At 37.5% G+C, this 21,851-nt stretch overlaps 1 protein-coding gene across 1 annotated transcript in view; it reads right to left on the bottom strand.

Annotated features, from left to right (window-relative positions):
• Positions 1-21,628, bottom strand: part of Pink1 (PTEN-induced putative kinase 1) — a 90,351-nt gene extending 68,723 nt beyond the window's left edge. Inside the window, exons 1-2 of the mRNA XM_090374035.1 lie at positions 21,060-21,628; positions 5,333-5,516 (exon numbers count right to left, since the gene is read on the bottom strand). Of these exons, the coding sequence (XP_090230161.1) occupies positions 5,333-5,516; positions 21,060-21,536 (661 nt within the window). The 5' untranslated portion in view covers positions 21,537-21,628. The remainder of the gene's footprint in view (positions 1-5,332; positions 5,517-21,059) is intronic.
• Positions 21,629-21,851: the final 223 nt, after the last annotated feature.

The following is a 21,851-nucleotide window of genomic DNA, read 5'->3' as shown; positions in this document are numbered from 1 at the left end:
GACGAGTGAAATGGGAGGGGTTTTTTTTGGCTGAGGCTGCATAAGCTTGCTTTCTTATATCGTATGCCTATGCTAATGCTAATTTTTTATGAAAAATTATTCTGTTTATAATGACATATTGGTACACATATTTTTTCCTTATTACATATCTAACAGGTCTTGAAACTTTTCCTCCATTTCCTTCTTTACAGCTGAGCAGTTTTACTCAGCTCTAAAGTCAAAATAACATCAAAACAACAGGATTTTCCTTAAACACTAAATGTTCTTATTGATCACATTTCCTTAATAGTTGTTTTCTACTAGTAGATCTGAATAAAAGCAAAAAAAAAAAAAAAAAATGGATAATCTACTGTATTATTTTAGATGCATGTCATCCCCCTCCCCATGCTAACATTTTAATTTTATAAAACCATTCTTATCAAATACTTACATTATAAAATGCATCTGCTTTCTTTGGAAATGTTTTCATGCACAAATCACTTCTAAGTTTGCCCAAATAAAAATTAAAGGGAATTTCAAAAGTTTTTAGACAGTATTTAAGAATGCCACTATGCTAATAATAAAACATGCTATTAAGCAATGTATCAGACTAAAGGTCGACTACTGCAACATATTCCAAGGGTTAAAAATTGTTTAAGAAAACTTGTGAATCTAAGATCCAATGAAGTCTTTTTAAAAAGATTTGCAGGAAAGAAGTTTTCAAACCAACTTTCTTAGTAGAAAGCATGATTAAAAATAAGTTCTCAATGGCTCTAGCCAATTGGTTTAAACCCAGCAAACAGTGAATTTATTGCAATCTTTTCAATTATTGCATAACTAAAATCAGGCAATAATTGAAAAGTTTATTGAAATAGAATACAATTGTCTTTACAATGGTTAAATTACAGTGTAGCACCAAAAAAAAGTTCCGTATAACTACATTATTCAAGAAGTATAAATCAAATAGTCATATAAATAAGAAAAATATTCAAAAAACAAATTAATAGTATTATAAATAAAAAAATAATAATTGCTCCTAATCTTTCTAAAGATGAATTTAAATATATGAAACAGCAAAAAACAGTGACTTAGTTATCCAAGTTATCCAAAAATGACATTCAACTGCACTTCTTGAATAAGGCAGATTATGATTTAAGATTAACCAATTCACTGCATAGCACTAATACTTGTTTAGTAGCAGATAAAATGATGGACAATAACTTGCAAGCTGAATCGTTGGATACATAACAAAATCTCTCGAAATATTTTTGGTCACATGGTTACATAAAACAGATAGGACTTTGTAAGACCTACAGTAACTTTTAAGAACACTACAATGGCTAACTTAGTGAAATTCATTGTTAATATCCAAAAGCCTTTATTGAATTTATCCAAGTATTGCATTAGATAAATAAAATAATTCTATTCGCTGGTATATAGTGACACAAGTAGAAGGATTTGTTTGAAGTTACTCTTCTTTATAGTGGCATAAACGATCAAATAATGTCGGTTGTATGATGTTTAGACAGCAGCGGTACATACTGCTGTCTAAACATGCTTTCAAAAACAAGAATAAAATAATAATAAGAAGAAAAAAGTAAAAAAAAATAATAATAATAAAATAATAATTAATAAATAAGAGAAAAGGAGATGGACAACCTAAGCATTTCCCTCCTCCTGCAGGTAATTATCCAGCTGACCTCTGAATTTCCCCAAACTGTCAGCCTCTATCAACCATGTAGGTAACTTATTCCAGTAATTTATAACTCACTGGCTCAAATAAAACTTCCTGCAATCCAGTCTAAACATCTCCCCACCCCATACCATAACTTGAATTTATAACCGTGAAAATTTCGTTCTCATTCATTTTGCTTATGCCTCTCAGAGCCTTAAACACCTCAATCAAGTCTCCTCTAAGGTGGCTAGTTTCCAAGCTCTGCAACCCACATATTCAAAGTCTTTCCTTATATGGATGCCCTTTTGCTGATCTCACCAGGCGAGTTACCCATCTCTGGACCCTTTCAAGAAGAACAATGTCTTTCTTTAGGTGCGGTCTCCATACCTGAACACAGAATTCCAAGTGTGGTCTAACATTTGGAATAAACAAATAAACAAACTCAAGTAATTGCACTCAAATAAGAGCATAACGAATCTTGGGAAGGTTTATTTTTTAAAATATGTAATCTTGAATTTTTCTTTGAACCATGCGAGACTGTTTTTTTTCGTGGCAAGGTCTCATCCTCTCTAATAGCAGTTTCTCACAGCAAAGGCCTCCGGATGAGTGGACCCACTTCCTCTGTCATCAAAATCACCTTGGATAAAGTCGGCATGTTCTTTATCCCTGACTAATGCAATAATTTCTTCTTCAGTTAAAATATGATAATCAGGATCATGAGCATTGTTGTTTAACCATGCCTCTGCATCACCTTGCCCACACTCAGAAATTCAAGGAATCCCTTGAAATAAAGTTACAATCTCACCTACATCTTCATTCAAATCTTGCACATGTGTGACCATCTTTTCGGCAGCACCCCAAAGTTCTGCCATGCCTTTTTCAGATTTCCCTCCGACAAAATGTTCCAGGCATCTGCTACATGTAGCAAAAATTCTTAATGTTGAACTTCTTTTAAAACTCATCCACACTTTCTTCATCTCCATCTGGTAACAGCAAGGAATGCAAGATGTTTTTTGTACATATTTTTTAGTTTTTCTATAACACCGTGATCCATTGCAGCAGGGCTGTAACATTTGGTAGTAAAAACCTGACAATGAAGTTCTCGTCAATTGAATTCAGTTTTTCAAGAGGAGGGTGGGATGGTGCATTATCGATAATAAGCAAAACTTTACCAGCTTTACCCTCATTTTCTCAATGCCTCTTCACACTTTGAATAAAATGTTGGCTAAAACAATAAAAAAAAGTGTTGGAATTAATCCAAGCATTTTTCTGTGCTTTTTTATCATACTAGTAAGCAAGTTACACCTTTAAAGCATCTTGGATTTTTGCATTTTCCAATTACTGACAATGGTAAAACATGCTGTCCACTTACATTTGCACACACCTTAACTGTAACATGCTGTTTGTTAGTTTTGAAACCAGGAACAGCAATTTTCTGTCATGATGTAAGTGATTTAAGAGGGAGTGACTTCCAATTAAGACCCGTTTCCTTGTAAACGTCATCCTTGGAAAAATTTTCTTCCTCCACCATTTTCGGAAAAGACTTTAAAAGCTTTTTAACTCCTGTATTTATAATATCTTTAACTCATGTCATGACAAATTAGGATTATTTCTATGATATACTACATATATCTTCGAATAAATAATCAGAAATTAATGCATTAAGCGGCAGGAGTAATATTTCAGCATAATAATCAGTGTACTAAAAGTAAATACTGTAATTTTGGGGGGGGGGGTAGTGGTGGTTCAGATAATCGATGTTCTACTGTATTCAAATAAATGATATAATATAATAATATATTTAGATATACACTGCCCTACCATTAATATCCGGACACCCCCTCCATGGATGGGGAAACAGGTCCTATGCATGCAACACATCACAGAACCTGCTATAAATATGCACACTGGGCTTCAAACAGACAATTGCAAAAGTGGGCATGCAAGATGACACATTGAACAGAATTAATAGGCTTCCAACATAGAATGATAGTAGCATGCCACATAAGCAAGCATTCTGTACAAGACATCGCAGTCACTGGGGATCCCTAGGTCAACAGTTAGTGACATCATATGCAATTGGAAGAGGATTAGGTCTGAATCTGCCAAAAAAAAAACAGCCGGGTAAACCCCGAAAACTAACAAAACTGGACAAGAGAATTCTGTGAAGAATTGTGCGTGCAAATCGTAATTTGCCATTGTCTCAAGTCACACAAACCCTCTGTGAGAGTATTGGGACTAATGCCAGCACTAGTACAATATGAAGGACACTCCATGATATGGGTTACAATGGGTGTGCAGCTGTTCACAAGCCACTGATCACCCCCCCAAAAAATGCTAGATGCCGATTGATATGGTGTAGGAAGTGCGAATCCTGGGCTGTAGAGCAGTGGAAAGCAGTCCTATGGACAGACGAGTCGAGGTTTGCACTCTACCAGTCGGATGGCCGTTCCTGGGTGTGACGAATGTCAGGGGAACAGTTCCTTTCTGATTGTATCCTACCAACAATGAAGTTTGGTGGAGGCAGTGTCATGGTATGGGGCTGCTTTCCATGGTTTGGCTTGGGCCTGTTAGTTATCAACAAACCATGAATGCTGTGCAATACCAAGACAACCTGGACAATTATGCACTTCCAACGTTATGGTAATACTTCGGGGAAGGCCCATACCTGTAACAACAAGACAACATGCCAGGCCATACTGCTTGGGTCGTAACAGAGTGGTTTGAGAACATTTGTGTGTAAAAGTTGGATTGGCCAGTCCAGACAAATGTCAGGGGAACAGTTCCTTTCTGGTTGTATCCTACCAACAATGAAGTTTGGTGGAGGCAGTATCATGGTATGGGGCTGCTTTTCATGGTTTGGCTTGGGCCCGTTAGTTATCAACAAACCACGAATGCTGTGCAATACCAAGACAACCTGGACAATTATGCACTTCCAACATTATGGTAATACTTCGGGGAAGGCCCATACCTGTAACAACAAGACAACATGCCAGGCCATACTGCTTGGATAATAACAGAGTGGTCTGAGAACATTTGTGTGTAAAAGTTGGATTGGCCAGTCCAGAGTGCTGATCTGAACCCTATCGAGCATCTTTGGAATGTATTGGATTGTCGGGTACGTGCACGTCGAGATTGTCCAAAGAACAAGGCCAAACTGGTGACTGCGTTAAAGGCCAAGTGGAGGAACGTATCACCTGACATTTATAAAAAGCTAGTTGAGAGTATGCCACGAAGATTGAAGGCCATCATAAAAGCAAAAGGTTTCAGCACAAAATATTAAATGACACAATAAAAGCTTTTTTTTTGTCTAAAGGCAAGTGCCCAGATATTAATGGTAGGGCAGTGTATTTTTTAAGGGTGACCTAGGGTCTTCCTTGAAGCTCAGTCTTTCTGTAAAACATTAAGCCACATACACTAAAATAGTAATTTATCCAGTCACAAATGTGATTTAGTTAGAAAACACAATGTATGGAGAAAAGCACTATCTAACCTCCAGGCATTCTTTATCTATTTATTAGTACATTAAGAAACTGTTAAAAGATCGTAACTATCATTTCCACGTTTTATACAGTGGCTCCCACTGTCAATGATAAAAAGCAACATGGACTACAAGCTCCCTAGAGGAGTTTTATGATTTCAACTGTTCTGAAAAGGAAGAAATATAAATATACCTACTTTTGATATTTTTATCCTCAACGTCAGTTTTCCACTGGGCACTATAAACTGCTGCATTGCAACCTTTAGCCAAAAGTGTACCAAATTTCAGATTTTCAGTAGTTATAACTGGCAGTTCTGTTATATCATAAGGAAACTGAGGGTGAGCCAAGGATTCATACCAAGGAAGATGAGAAAACATTTCCTATTGAATTATAATAAAATTTATAATCACTAAACCATAATCAGTCAGAAAAAAATCTAAAACAAAAAGTTTTCCAGATTTTTGTGGTATTTCATATAACACTTCTAAAAAAATTTTCATATAAAACAGGGATTGAATACCATATAAAATCCTTTGGCTCGCTTGTGCTTGCGGCTGGTTAAATCAGTGTTCCACATTATTGTTTTTAAGTGGTGATGCTCCATAGTAGGAAATTTTTATATTGATAGAATCGAGATGTCATGTATGATCCAGTTCAAGTGCCTTCTGATATCTAGCTTGATCAGGTAATTTTTTATACCCATATTTGTTTCTAAATTCTCTATAAGGAAGCTCACATTCCTTCAACATGATAACTCTACTATAGCAGTTGGAACGATTGCCTGAAGGATTAACGTGCGAAAATGCTGCTTAAATAGTAAACAAACAGGAGTTGCGAGAACCTCCAATCAGAAGCCTGATTCCCCAGGCAGGAGAAAGAAATGCACCGACCAAAGAATGCAACACATCGGAGGAAGTGGCTATGCTGATCTCTCATCTCGTGCTGATACACAACACAGTGACCTGGGAAACAATGGAAGAAGTAATAATTTAGAAAATAATAAAGAAGATGAGAAAGATCATGAAAATTATAGCCATGAACGAACAAATGACTGTCTAAAGGATGGTAATGGGAAACACATGAGCTCAGGACTCAATTCTGACATTTTATACATCCTTGGTTGTGATACTTGTCCCGAGGACTGTCTTCGTGCAAATCCCCCCGTCAGCCCACAGGCAAACCCACCTAAGGCTATGGCTAATCAGCCTTTTTCAGTGGCATGATACATATGCTCAAAAGTGTAACAGATGATTTCTTAAACCTGTTGCAATCCAGGCTGAAGAATACATGCATAATTTAGAAGAAAAATTTCCCCGAATTTTCGAATGCTTATCCACCCTTCTCATTATCAACCAAGAACTCCGTGCAGAGAATGAAGAAATAAAACAGGAAATTTGCTCACTAATAGGCCAGATGACTGACCTGAAGAGCTGTATGATGCTATGGGGCAAGCGAGATTACCAAACAATACGGCAAGTGCCTCAAACCTCGGAGCCTGAACGTGAAGAGGATGGCGCTATACTCCATAGAAGCGGACGGGATGCTCCCTTCTTGGCTATTAATGCTGAACCATTAGTGGGACACAGACCAAAAGATGTTGTATTAAATATCCCTCCCATTACTGCCTATCAGTGAAACAGAGAAATTAGAGGATTTATCAAGCAACCACTGGCGATAGATAATCATGAGCAATAGCCCCTGGTAGAATATATGCACCAAGGATCTAAGGCCCCTATCCGAGTCACCCCATCTCCCTTACCACAGGACCTATCTAGCTCTTATTCTCTGGCCATATGTGAGGCTGATAGAGTGTGCCTGAAAAGTACTCCAGGCTCACATATGTGGAAATAACATCAAATGGGAATACAAGGAAAACCTTATCCCACAAGAATTATGGGAGAGAGCAGAATCAGAGTATGTCAAAGGATACCAACCGAAGAGTATCTTCCAAAACAAATGTACATAATAGCCAGATCTGGAATAATAACTCTTATCCCTCTACACAATCTCCAAACTACAATTTTAATGTAGATACAGCGCATGCAAACTTTCCAACAGATGGCCAATTGGTATGGAGGTTCAATATTACAGCCATTAGAACCCGAGAGAGTCTTTGTTACTAGGCTTGCCCCGAACACACAGGTGAATGACATAAAGGCCATGTTTGCTCAAGGATTCGAAGTCCACACAGAAGTAAGACAGCTGAAAACAAGGCATTCTTCATATGTGTCATTTGTGCTCACATGCTCCCCTGATGACCTAAATCTAATTTTTTTTTTTTTTTTTTTTTTTTTGTAGTTGTTGGCACATCAGCTTCTGTGACCATAATGCACCTCCCAAGGTTTTTGCAGTACTTTGATCCAAGCCTGAGGTGGGATTCGAACCCACGACCTTTGGGTTGGCAGGCAGGCACTTGCCTACTCCTTGAAGGAGTAAGCACTATGTGTATAGTGGAGACTTGGCTAAATTATAACAGGCAACTGGATCTGCTGGTACAATCCTCTAGTTACAGATTTAATTGGGACAGCAGAATAGATAAGCAGGGTGGAGGAGTTGCAATCCTTTATCACGAAAGTTTACATCCTACAAGAATTAAACAAAGTCAATCTGAAAACTTTGAAGCCATATCCGTGTCTTTCAGGAGGAAGGCTCAAGAAATCCAAGTCTGCCTTATCTATCTTCCACTGGAACACAGTGCAGATACCAGGACCGAGCTTCTTGTGTGGATTTCAGAGAATCTTGGCACTGATATTCCCATGATTGTAACTGGCGACTTTAATATGCCTAGCCCAAAGCAATCAAGTTAAAGAATACCTTGATGCAACCCTCCAAAGCTTAGGACTGACCCTAGTTGACACTCTTCCGACTAGGGTAAAGCAGCATTTAGATTTATTATATCATAATCTGATAAACATAAAAAAATGTCACCCCCTCAAACTAAATTCCAGTCAGATCACAACCCAATATGTTGTGAAATTTCCCTATCCAATAGTGCAGGTGAGCAATGCATTGATGAGCAAACCTGTCAAACCAAGAAGATATACTCTCTTAAGTTCATTAGATCTGAGATTATTTTAAAACATCTCAAGACCTACAACTGGAATGCTGTATACAATAAACTGGTGGAAAAAGCTATCAACTTGATTGAGAAAGAGCTCCTATTTATTGCTGACCTGGGTGCCTCAAAAGAGGTAAGGGTCACTGACAAAATTAAACCATGGTTCAACAAGTATTTAAAACAGGCATTTGTGGCCGAGCAAAAGACTTACAGGAAATGGAAAAATTCAGGATTGAAGACCTCATGGACTACAAGAAAAAAAAAACCCCATTTTCTTGAAAAAGAAATGACATTCACACTACAAAGAGGTTATTAGAAAGCTTCGACATTCGAAAAGAATTGTGAGCAAAAAAGGCTGCTAAATTTGATAAGGAAGAAACCACATTCAGACACTAGGCTAAGGAGTGCTTTGAAAGGTTGCCAGTTGAAGGTAAAGCAAAAAATGTCCAAGGATATCAGCTGGAGGATATGGCATAACATATTTTAGCAGGAGGAGGTGTTTGTGAGAATGCTTTATCCACAGTCACTATTTAAATAAATAAAATAAATTTTCTGTTTATACTCCGGGACGACCAAATGGTCAGAGGAGTTCACAAGATAGACAGAATACAAGAAACAGCACTGTATTCAGTAGTCACGGGCTTGAACCCTGGTCACTCAAGGCATGTGTACTTATGCATCCGCGCGCCTGACCACTAGGCTACGGCGGCCTAATTTCTAGAAAGATCTCATCAATGCCATTAATTCCTTGCCTAACAAATCTATGATTGGCCTCAACGGGTTCCCTATCTTTATTTTAAAAATATGCAGCACCTATATTGTTGATGTGTTGTTGCACATTTTTCAAAACATCCTGAAAGATGGGGTTCTCCCCAAGAGATGGAATCACTACTTTGTGCAGCTGGTGCCAAAAAAGAACCCTAAGGCCTCTTCAGACCTTCAATCTGTATCCATCAGTTGTTCTCTTTTAAAACTTTTTGAAAAAACCATCCTTCCTGCTTTAACCCAACGGTGTTTTGCACATAGCCCACCCCACCTCCATACCAAGATGATCCACTACTACTAATCTGTTGGAGACTCTCTTCAGAAAGCAACATGCATTAAATGAAAAATGCCCAAATTGACATCATATTCCTTGACATTAAGGCAGCTTTTGATAATGTTTCCTTATCTGCCCTTGAAAATATTTTGTTAGTTTACTTCAGCACTGAAGGAAAACTATCACAGATTATCAAGACCATCTTGAAGCCAAGGCACCTAATTGTACATCAAGAATTCCGTGCAGAATATACCCTCACTTGGGGCATCCCTCAGGGATGTGTTTTATCAGCTTTGCCATTCGCTGCTGCCCCTGGAGCTTTTTTAGCGTGGAACCAGAATTTTATTTCCTATGCCAATGATAAAAAATATTTTGTTGTCTCTAACGAAGGATCTCTGGTGTCTGATGTCAATTTCCATGCCAACGCTAAGTTGTATGAACTGGAGACATACCTACATAAAATCGGTTTATGGCTAAACTCAGACAAGTCAGCACAACTGACAATAACTAATAAGAAGATAAAAAATCAAATCAAGTTATCTATTAATGGAACACAGATTAAGAAAGTCAGCTCATACACCGACCTAGGAGTGACGTGGAATGAGGGCCTTACCTTCCAAAGGCACTTTCAGAACATGAGATCAAAAAACTCTTGCTGCCATATGGCTGCAAGACAGGAAATAACTGGGATTCGAAACGCAACTAGTGACCCAATACATCCAAAGATGTATCGTTCCAGTATCCTTATATGCTTTGACAATTTGGTCCTCTGCTCCAAATACTTATATTAGAAAATTTCTCAGCTTGGAATACCAGTTGTTCCAGTAGTTGAATAGGATTGCTGGGAAGCCCTTCACAATTTCAAAATCTATACTGTATGCAAACTTGAACACAGCTCCATGGATTCAGATGATCACAATACGTAACATCTGCACTCTAGCACAACTTCTGACTGGGAGTTTAGATGCCCCTCAAATTGAAAATCTTGTGGTCAGGCCCCGCCCTGGAACCTGCCTCCACAACCCTCATAGTCTCTGAAGTGCTCTCCATAATGGATTAAGACGGATGTTTCCTGCCAATACTCTGGAGCTCTTTAGAGGCTTCAAAATAGACTTACAGGAAGCTCATTGCAGCAGATCAGTATACGAAACTACAAATGTGATTAGCATTAGTAGAGGCATTTGATGCAAGAAAGCAAGCTTATGCAGCATCAGCCAAAAAAAAAAAAATAAATAAATAATAAATAAATAAATAAATAAATAAAAAATAACCACTTCCACTTCACCCCTCTGTTCGTTCGAAATACCTGTCCAGCTGAGCCTTAAACTTATTTAGGCTATCAACTTCCACAACAAGGGATGGAAGTTTATTCCACCAACCAACCACCCGCTGGCTAAAGGCAAATTTCCTCACGTCTATCCTACATCTGTCTTTCCTCAATTTGAACTTATGCCCTCTCAGGTGATTATTCTGAGCAAGAAGAAGAATCCCATCAGCATTGAGCATACTCAAACCATTCAAGGCTTTATACACCTCTATCAGATCACCTCGCCGGTGCCTAGTCTCCAGACACTGTAATTTGCAAAACTTAAGCCTTTCTTCGTAAGAGCACCCCTTTGTTCCATTCACTAATCTTGTTGCCCTTCTCTGTACTCGTTCCAGCATCTCTACATCCTTCTTGAAATGAGGCCTCCAGACCTGTATACAGTACTCTAGGTATGGTCTGACCATTGCCTTATACAATGGAATAATCACCTCCTTATCCCTGCTAGAAAAATTCCTATATATCATCGACAATACACCATGAACTACTCTTGCAGCCCGTCTGCACTGCTCAGAAAACTTCATATCTGCCTGCACAACCACCCCCAGGTCCCTTTCATTCTCTACCACTGTCAGTGTAGTACCACAGAGTTGATACGTTGCTCTGGGGTTGCTGTTTCCCATATGTAGTACTTTACATTTGTCAATGTTAAACTTCATTTGCCACCTCGAAGCCCATCTGCTCAACCTCTCCAGATCCTGTTGCAGTAGCATAGTGTCAGTAGTGTCCTTGACAACCCTGCCAACCTTCGTATCGTCTGCAAACTTGGACATTAAGCTTGATATACCATCATCGATATCATTTATAAATACAGAAAACAATAATGGACCCAATACTGAACCCTGAGGGACTCCACTAATAACATTAGTCCACGATGAGCAGTGTCCATTGATTACCACTCTGTCTCCTCCCCCTCAACCACCCCTTTATCCACAGCAGCAATTTGCCTCCAATGCCACACTACTCCAATTTGTGCAGCAGTCTTCCATGTGCAACACTATCAAAAGCCTTTCTAAGATCCAAGTATATAACATCAAAGTTATTCCCTGCATCCAGTTGTTTTGTGACTACATCATAGTATCCAATCAAATTGGTCAGGCAAGACTTCCCCTTAACAAAACCATGCTGTGTCTGAGCTATGACTGAAGTCTTGTCTAGATGATCCTGCAGTGCTTCTTTAACCAGTGCCCCCACTATTAATTTCACAGAAGTTAAACTAACAGGTCTATAATTATTTGTGTCGCCCTTTGATCCTCCTTTGTGAATTGGGGTTACATTTGCACATCTCCCGTCCATGGGTACTTCCCCTGAGTCCAAGGAAGCTCTCATAATTATGGCTAAGGATTTGCTTACTTCCTTTGCTGCTTCCTTTAATATAACTGGATAGATCCCATCCACCCCAGATGCCCTTCTTGTATTTATCTTCAACAATTTCTCCTCCACTTTACTCTCAGTTATTACAAAATTCTCTAGCTTACTACCAGAGTTGAATACACCTCTGGTATTCCCCTCGCTGAATAACTCCTCAAGTGTGAATGTCGATGCAAAATATTCATTCAGTTTGTTAGCTACCTGAGCAGGATCATCAACAGTTGACCCATCGATATCAAGTGGACCAATCTGATTCATCCCCTTCCTTCTAGAGTTTACATAAGTAAAGAACTCTTTGCTGTTTTTCTTTGCATCCCTTGCCAAAGATTTCTCGTAATCTGCCTTCGCCTGCCTAACCTCCTTTGTAACTTGGTTACAGATCAACTTATATCTATCATAAGCTTCTGTATCACGTGTTAATTTGTATGTATCCCATGCATTTTTCTTCTCTGCCATATGTCTCATTAGTTCATCTGACATCCACTTAGGACTAAACCTTGAACAATATTTCTTAGTTGGTATGTAAAGCCTAGTAGCTTCCAAGATACGTTCTTTGAATGCTTCCCATTTTGAATTTGCTGTTGGTAACATCATCAGTTGGTCCCACTGTATAGAATTTAAATACTGTCTCAGTCCATCGTAGTTGCCTTTACGAAAGCAAAAACCCCTCCCTTTACCCCTAATGGTAGTTACCTCTTTGAGTAAATCCCACTTCAGCATACTGTGATCACTGCCACCTAGTGGTTCATTTACATGCAGATTCTTAATGCATGAAGAATCACTACTGATAATCAAATCAAGAGTATTACTCTCTCTAGTTGCCTCCCAAACATACTGATGTAGAAAACAATCATCCAATAAATCCACAAAAGCCTTGCTAGTGTGTGAGTGACCACTCCCCAAATTCCAGTCAATATCTGGGAAATTAAAATCCCCCATTATAAGACTCTCTGATTTACTGGCCCACTCTATTTCCCTGTACAGTTTCTTATTATACTCATCAGAGTCATTAGGCCTATAGCACACTCCTACTCTCAATTTTGATCTCCCAATGCTTATGTCACACCAAACTGACTCGACACTGCACTGTCCAGCAATGTCGACTGGCTTCACTTCCTTGGATTTTATGCATTTCTTAATTAATAGCATAACCCCTCCTCCCTTCCTACCCTGTCTATCCTTTCTGTAGACATGTACTCCCCAAATTCCAGTTCTGCATTCCTTATATCTGTGTGACACCAAGTCTGTGAAATCCCCACAATATCTGCCTTTGATGTTTTGAGCAATACCTCAAATTCATCAAATTTATTTACTAAACTCCTAACATTGGTGTACACGCAAGTATACATGCACCTGTTCTTTTTCTTAGCTACCCTAACACAACCTATGTGTTTATTTGTACCCCAATGATTCCCAGCAGTCTCTGAACTATCCTGCATCTTATTTTCCAGGTTGCGGCTCATTCCAATAGAAGCAGTGCAAGAATCACTTTCACCTCTGCCAGTGGCTACTGTTAATCTGTTAGTCCTTGTATCCCCCCAATCTAGCAGTTTTCCGACCCACCTAACACTGCCTCGATAGCATCAGCAAACATTCTTGCACCCATTCTATTTAAGTGTATCCCATCCCTGTAGAAGCAGTCTCTCCTGTTAACAAGTAAAAGATGATGAAGACCATAATTCAAGAAAGACTTCAAGTGCCCTCGAACACACAAAAATCTGAAATGAACAATTTATAGTGTCTTCAAAAGACTCTTATAGGACTGAGGGTATTCCTTTTTGTTCAACAGAATGACAATCAGAATCAATTCATAGTGTAAATGATGATGTCATTTTTCTAGGTATGTATAATGTTTTGTAATTTTTATATGAATGTACGATTTCTATATCATATGTAATTTTATCTCTATATTTATTTATTTTATATATTTTCTGATATTTTATTCTATGTTACACTCTAAAAAGTTTAGTTGGATGTATATATGAGCCACCTTCCTAGATAATTTCTGTACAGGGGTGTTTGTTAAATAAACTGATAATAATAATAATACAGAAAAATGTAATAGAAAAAAAAACTGTAAATACAAAATTCTTCTTGAAAACTTTGTTTATATTCTTTAAAAACAAAATAAACTGTAAATCATGAATTAAATTTGTCAAAAAAAAAAAATGATATAAAACTATATATATACAGTATATATAAAACTATATATATACACAGATCATAGTCACAGATTAAAACATTGGTTTTGTAAAAAAAAAAAAAAAAAAAAAAAAAAAAAGAACATCAAGAGTAATAAATATAACAGTGTAAAATGACTGGTTTGAATCCCATATTTTTTTCCATATAAAATATACAACTAGGGATAAAATCAACTTCAAAACTCAAAATATAAATTCCTCTCTACATAAAATGTTAACATTAGCAAAGGATGCAAGCTTCTATAGCAAAAGCAAAAAAAAAAAAAAAGCCAACACTTTCCCATATCACCTGTATTTCAACACTTTCCCATATCACAATTTATTTAAGCCATCCCTCTGCAACACCTGATCGGAGTTTGTTCCAACAATCAACCACCCACTAACTGAAGACAAATCTCAGCAACATCTACTCTGCAACTATCCCTCCTCAGTTTGGATTTGTCTTTCCCCCCATTTTGTAGTCTGAGTAAGAGGAAGGATACCATCAGCATTGATGCTTACTCAATTAATTTAGGGCCTTAACACCTCATTATCAGATCTCCTCGCAAATGCCTAATATCCAAACAAACTAGCAAAATGAGGAATTCTTTAGGAGAGGGGTTGCCAGAACTTTATCAAACTCTAACAAGGAGCTAAATGACTATGATAACTGAAAGGAAAATTTACAGAATATACAAAGGTTGGCAGGGTAGTTAATGACAGTAATCAGGGTGAGCTATTGCAACAAGATCTAGGAAAATTAGATTGATGGACTGAGAAATGGCAATTGAAGTTTAACATTGACAAATGCAAGGTACTCCATACAAGTAGCAGTAATCCCAAAGTAATTAATCAACTGTGTGGTACTACACTCAGGGTAGTGGAAAATGAAAAATACCTGGAGGTAATTGTGCCATTGGTTGTGAATTTCTGAGCAGTGCAGGCGTGCATCAAGGGCAGCTCATGGGATTTTGTCAAAGATATACAGAAACTTTTCTAGCAAGGATAAGGAGGTGACTATTACTTTTTACAAAGCCATGGTTAGGCTACATCACGGGTTCTGATACAGGTCTGGAGGCCTCACCTTAGAAGGATGTAGGTTTGCTGGAATAGGTGCAGAGATGGGCAACCCAATTGGTGAAGGGAACAAAAGAGTGCTCTAACTTATAAAGGCTTCGGTTCTGCAAATTGCAGCATCTGGGGACTAGACACCTGTGAGGAGATCAGATTGAGGTGTTTAAGGCCTTGAATGGATTGAATAAGCTAAATGTTAATGGCATTCTTGATCTTGCTAAGACTACTCACTTGAAGGAGCATAAATTCAAGTTATGGTTTTAGGATAGATGTGTGGAAGTTTGCCTTTGGCCAGTGGATAGTTGGAACAAGCTTGCATCTGTCGTTGTGGAAGTGGTTGATTTAAATTAATTCAAGGAAGAACTAGACAAATTCTTGGAAGGTATGGATGGGTGAAGTTGTTACTGTTATTTGGTTTTTAGGAGCATTAGCAACTAAGGCCAAATTGCTCGGGGATATGCGATGGTCATTCCCTGACCTTTCCGCATCCTCCGTATTTGGTGGTGACGGGCGCGAACTTCGGTCTAATCAAGGAGCGTGTGCTACACACTGCTGCTCCTTTGCACCTGGCTACAGAGGTACCAGGATGGGTGTAGTGTGTAGTGTTTTTTGGCAGATGTTGTATAAGCTTGCTTGCAGTATTTCTCACTACTACTATACATAGGACAAACCTCATTTTAGGAAGGATGTTGGAATTGGGATATGTAAGTTTCTTCCAATAATCCTTATTAATTCTTTTCCCCGAGATGGGGTGAACAAGAAAACGTACAGTTTCGTCCAGACAATTTTCTACCTGAGACTATTGGGGGGGGGGGGGAAACATTTGTCTGTCAAAAGGTAAATTATTGTCCATACATTGACCCAGTGATATATTTTTAATGACAGAATGTATAATTTCGATTACTCTGTTAAATACAATATGTGGTTTTCATGGATATTAACTTGCATCTACTGTTAATAGCAGATGGAAAACCTAGCTTAATCAATAAATTAAACTGTTGAATAATGATTAGCAATTATCTTTTTTTGATTGTGTGATAAAATATATTAGATATTTACACAGAGAAATGTGACATAGAAAGCAACAGAATCAAAGCAGCAGAATCAGAACAGAATCACTTAAAAAAAAAAAAAAAAAAAGGAATTTATTTACGACCTATAATTGACATTTTTAATTAAAACATGGCTATTTCTTTGTTTTTGTACTGATTAATTTTATCCTTAAGATATTCTTCTCCATTTTGAGTAGCAACACTTAGGATGTGGGATTTATGTACACTTTGCAACTTGAGCTTGAAATGTTTGCTATTTCCATTTATTTAAACCCATAGATAACAAATTCAAGTTACGTGGGGAAATGTTTAGATTGGACTGCAGGAAGTTTTATTTTAGCCAGCGAGTTATAAATTACTGGAATAAGTTGCCTTCATGGGTGGTAGAGGCCGACAGTTTGGGGAAATTCAAAGGTCATCTGGATAGTACTTTCGGGTAAGGGAAGCGCATAGGATGATAGGATTAATTTCCTTTTTATTTAATTTTTAATTTCATTTTATTATTTTTATTTATTTATTAATTATTATTATTTATTTATTTAATTTTTGTTTTTATCATTGTTTTGTTCGGATTTTTTTTTTTTTTTTTTTTTTTTTTTGGCTGGTGCAGCATAAGCCATAGGCTTTCTTGCACCATACGGCCGTTACTAATACTAATACTAATATCAGTAAAGCTGTATTTCAAGTTATTAAGAGCACTTTCCCAGGTTACTAACACTTTTCTGCAGTCAACTTTTTCCACATTTTGTTAAGCAATGGACTAAATATGAAACACCACTGAACTACTAAACCTACAGTATGCAATACACTTAAATTTAAACAGAGTGGCAGTAAATCGCACCTCTCTCTCAAACTATTCACCTTAAGAGGATTTCCTAATCTGGACTAAACTGAAACCTAAACTATCACCTGCCAAACTGACCTATATGAAACTAAGTTGCATAAAATAATTTAAGCAAATTTTTTTAATTGGATGAAACTACAATTTCCCATTGCCCTTCTCTGCACTCGTTACAAGTGCAATGAGACTAGTGAAAGGCTTCAGTTCTGCAAATTTTGATGTCTGGAAACTCGACACCAGCAATGAGATCTGAATTATGTTGTTTAGGACTTTGAATGGAGTGAAAAATTAAATGCTGATGGCATCCTTCCTCTTGCTCAGAAAACATATGAGGGGACCTAAATTCAACTTGAGGATGGATGTTTGCAGGCTATATATGTGGGAATTTTGCTTTCAGCCAGCAGGCAATTGAATGTTGGAACAAATTTCCATCTAGTGCTGTGGAAGTGAGTATTATAAATAAATTTAAGGAGGATCAAGACAAATTACTAAAGGGGTCAGGTGATGTGGGAAGTGTTCTGAATGTGTACAAAGCTTGCTTTCTTGCATATTTACCACTACTAATACTAATGTTATAAGTGGGATACCACAGGGTTCAGTGTCAGGTCCCCAAAGCTGTTTTTAATATTTATTAATATTGATGTAGACATTTCAAGTTTAATGCACAAGTCAGTCAATGATACAAAGGTGGGCAAGGGTGGTTAATGACATTAATCAGTGTATGTCACTACAAATGTCTGGACAAACTAGATGAGCTGGAAAATGGCAACTGAGGTTTAACACTGTTAACCGAAAGATAGGCAGTTGTCAGAGTTAAACCTGGGCTAACTGTACTGAATGACAATTTTTTGAACAGTGAAAACAAGCTACTAGAACAGCTCATGAGTTCCTGTCATTGATATGCAGGAATTATGTCACTGAGGCAAGGATATCACTATCCTATTGTATAAGGTAATGGTTAAACCACTTCTGGAATACTGCATACAAGTTTGGAAACCCCATTTTAGGAAGGGCATAGATCTGTTGGAAAGAGTGCAGAGAAGGGCAACAAGCTTAGCTGATGGGCACAAAAGAAAATTCTGTACTTGTCTATTATCCTCCTACCAGTAGTTAAAATGTCACCACTCTAGCAGTGTAACCTTTGTTCTAAGTAAATATACATATGCATAAATAAATATGCAATGGTTGAGTTAGACTTCCTTGTACCTTACACTGGCAGGAGGATGGATAACAGACAAGTACCACACATTCTTACCAGGGAAGACTAGAGTTCTATAAATTGCAATCTCCGGGAGGTTTCTGCATAGCAAATGCATAAGGCTTTAAAAGGGTTCACTAAACTAAATACGATGGCACATTTGCCCAAGACAACCACAAGGTGGCATAAATTTAAATTGAAAAAAGGATGGATACAAAATAGATGTGGAGAAATATGCATTCATTGAGAGAGTGATTGTTGGAATAAACTTCCACCTCGAGTTGTGGAAGTGGATAGTTTGAAAAAATTTGCAGAAAGTTCACAAATTATTAGAATTATTTTTTTTTCTGCCTGGTGCTGTATAAGCTTTGCTTCCTTGCATGATGCTGCCAATACTAATAATGATTAAGTTTATTAACCATGATGTTGTATTATAAACAATAAATTCAAAAATTGCAGTAGTCACTAACTGCACCAAATGATAACATCAGCATACACACAGCCTCTTTAATTGATCAATCAGTTTCTTTTTTTAGGAGGGGAGGAGGGAAGAGCAAGAAATAGTTTAAATATTTAATCTGATACTATATTGTATAATATGATCCAAAAATATAATTTAAAATAATCTTGTTACCTAAAAAAATTATTTTCAAATTATACAACCAAAATCAGAGTGGCTAACAAAAGAAGGAAACCAAGATTCCATGTTAAGTTTCCATAGCAAGAGCATTTTTTGAAAGACATGGTGCAGTAAAAAAATTTTTTTACAACTGAACTTTTCCAATTAAAAATAATGATAGAAATCAAAAGTGAATATCATATTGGAGGAATACTAAAATTCACACTTATGTGATTCTAATAGTTATTTAAATTCATAAGTTTTATTTCTTTATTTTCTGGTGTATCAAATATAACAGGGTGACAGCTAGAGGATTAAGAAACAAATTGCTTGTTGAAGATAGGGCATCTTTATTCATATATGGCAATGAAATTTCTACATTATTTAGCTGGTGTCATGCCACTACATTTCTTGTAGTATAGTTTAATTTTAAGATGATCAAATACTAATTAAATTAAAGGTAAACTTTTAGCTTAAACTTAGCTTAAACTTTTAACTTAGCTCTCAAATGCTTTAGGCATTTGAGAGCTAATGTTATTAACTTTCATCTATGTAAAACTTTGGCTCTAAATTTACACAAGCTGTGAAATTTAATTTCATTCCATTTAAGTAAGCTTGCTTCAAGATGTCGCTTGGGCAATCAACTCATATTCATCTTAAACTTAATTTGCAATCTACTTCTAAAACATGTTAGTAGATTCAAACTAATTAACATTAAAAATTAAAAACAAGTTCAACACAGTGACCCACCAGTCAACTTAAATGAAACAAACAAACAAGTTATGAGAGCTTGGCCATTTGGCCTCACAGTCATAACGGGCACATAAATCACATCCCTCTACAAGTTTCCATCTCCACTACAAGGAGGCAGGCCTCTACTATCTGGCTGCTCTCCTTTGGCCCTTAAGCTCACAAAGAGCATCATCATAAAGAACAAGAGTTGCTAGTTCTAAGTGAGCATAAAGGTGGACAGTGTAACATAATATGGAGGTGTCTCCAGTTTGCCAAATGCATAAAGTTCTGATTTGGCTAACCCCAACTGATAAACTTTATCAGTTGGGGTTAGCCACATTGATAAAGTAGACGGACACCAGGCACGGTCTACAGTTAGAACAGAGTGCATAAAAGCACAAATGTGTTTTCCCTTCTCAGAATTAGTCCATTGCTACTGCCATATGATTATTAATTCATCATCAACATGTCTCTGTTCTGATTTCAAAGTCAGGCAACTTACCCAACTAAGCACAACTGGATGCCCATGACCTCCATGGAGATGCCCTGCCTGAGAGCATACCTAAAACAGGATCTCATTATAAGCAAATCTGCCAGCACCTTGTTAGCTACTACAGTCAAATCCCTCCAAAGAGACTGTCCTAAAAGTTCTGAAATAACATCCTATGACATATCTCATATTGTGGAAATATTTCATCACTGGATTATCCGGTCCTTCACTAATGATGCCCAGTTACCCACCTATGAGGAAACGATCTCTAAAACGGCCATCTGAATGTTAGCACACACTACTCTCATGAACAGCATGTGCAATTAAACAGCTAGGATCTTCTCCTTAAAGGACAGTGCTGTTTATATCAGTGCCAGATGGAGGCAAGCTGTAGTTATATGTTTCAAAATATAGACAAATTTTGTTGTAAACTTAGTTTGCTACACGTAGCTATGGCCATAACTGTACAGAGAAGGGCAATAAGATTGGCGAGGGGAACAAAGGGGTCCTCTTACCAAGGAAGACATAAGTTCTGCAAATTGCAGTGGCTGGAGATAGGAACTGGCAAGGGTGATCTCATTGAGGTGCATAAGGCCTTGAATGGTTTGAACAGGCTCAATGCTGCTTGCTTCATTCTTCCGCTTGCTCAGATTATGAACCTGAGAGGGCATAAATTGAAGAAAATAACGTGAATTCTACAACTAATTAATTGCTGGAAAAAACTTTCATCTGTCGTTGTGGAAGTTGATAGCTTAAATAAGCTCAAGGAAGTACTGGACAAATATTTAGAGGGAATGGATGTGCAAAAAAAAATTTTTTCCCTCTATGGCTGATGCTACATAAGTTCCTATATACTTGCTTTCTTGCATATGATGCAAGGAAGGAAGCATAAGCAACTATTACGACAACTCACATACACAATATTATCAATCTATAAAATCTCACCCTTATTTCCCAGCAAATGGTTTCTAACTCATCCTTTTCAGTAAGTAAAGTTGGGCCTTTAATAAGTGTGAAGCCCATAAAGCCCAAAAGAGGTGTTCCGCAAAATCCACTGCGAGAAGACTGTTGGGCAGCACTTCTTCTCAGGGTGGCTGCTAATGAATTTGACACCCATTTTGACACAATTCGCTTGACAAGAGATCGCAGGGTAGCACCCGCAGGAAACACATTTCTTAGGGATCTTACGTTACGAACTTCACGAGCAGAAAGATTCTCCAATTTAGTCGACTGGCAATCAAACCGCAAAGAAGTTGAATCCCCACAGCCATATTCAAACTTCTTCCGACGAAATAAGGCACGCAAAATCAAGCGGCCACGAATTAATGTTCGTTCAGCAACAGCTTTCAAAGACAAACTTCTAGTATCAGTTGCCCTCTGGACATTGAATGAACCAAATGGCCTAATGAATAATTTCATCATTTTTAATTGATTTATATCAGCATCCAGCAATAACTTCTATAGTCATTTTGACAGAAACCAAAACATAAACCAGCTGCGCATTTTATCATTCTTCGTTCGCCCTCTGGTTTCAAATTTGAGATTAAAAAGAAATCAGATTTCAATCTCAAATTTGAGATTGAAAAGAAATCAGATTTCTATTTATTCTCAGCTACAACCAAATGGAACCAGAGAGAGTTCATGATATCATCGAAACGAGGGACAGGAACAGGCCTCACATATAGGAAATCTGTGGGAATGGACCGAAGCAACGTTCTGATTTTCCACATGCATCGG

This window comes from Mastigoproctus giganteus, chromosome 5, assembly GCF_048544385.1.
Source record: "Mastigoproctus giganteus isolate SK-2022 chromosome 5, ASM4854438v1, whole genome shotgun sequence".
In the NCBI taxonomy this organism is placed as follows: domain Eukaryota; kingdom Metazoa; phylum Arthropoda; class Arachnida; order Uropygi; family Thelyphonidae; genus Mastigoproctus; species Mastigoproctus giganteus.
The sequence above is the reverse complement of the archived record's forward strand: the minus strand, read 5'-3'. Positions and strand labels throughout refer to the sequence as shown.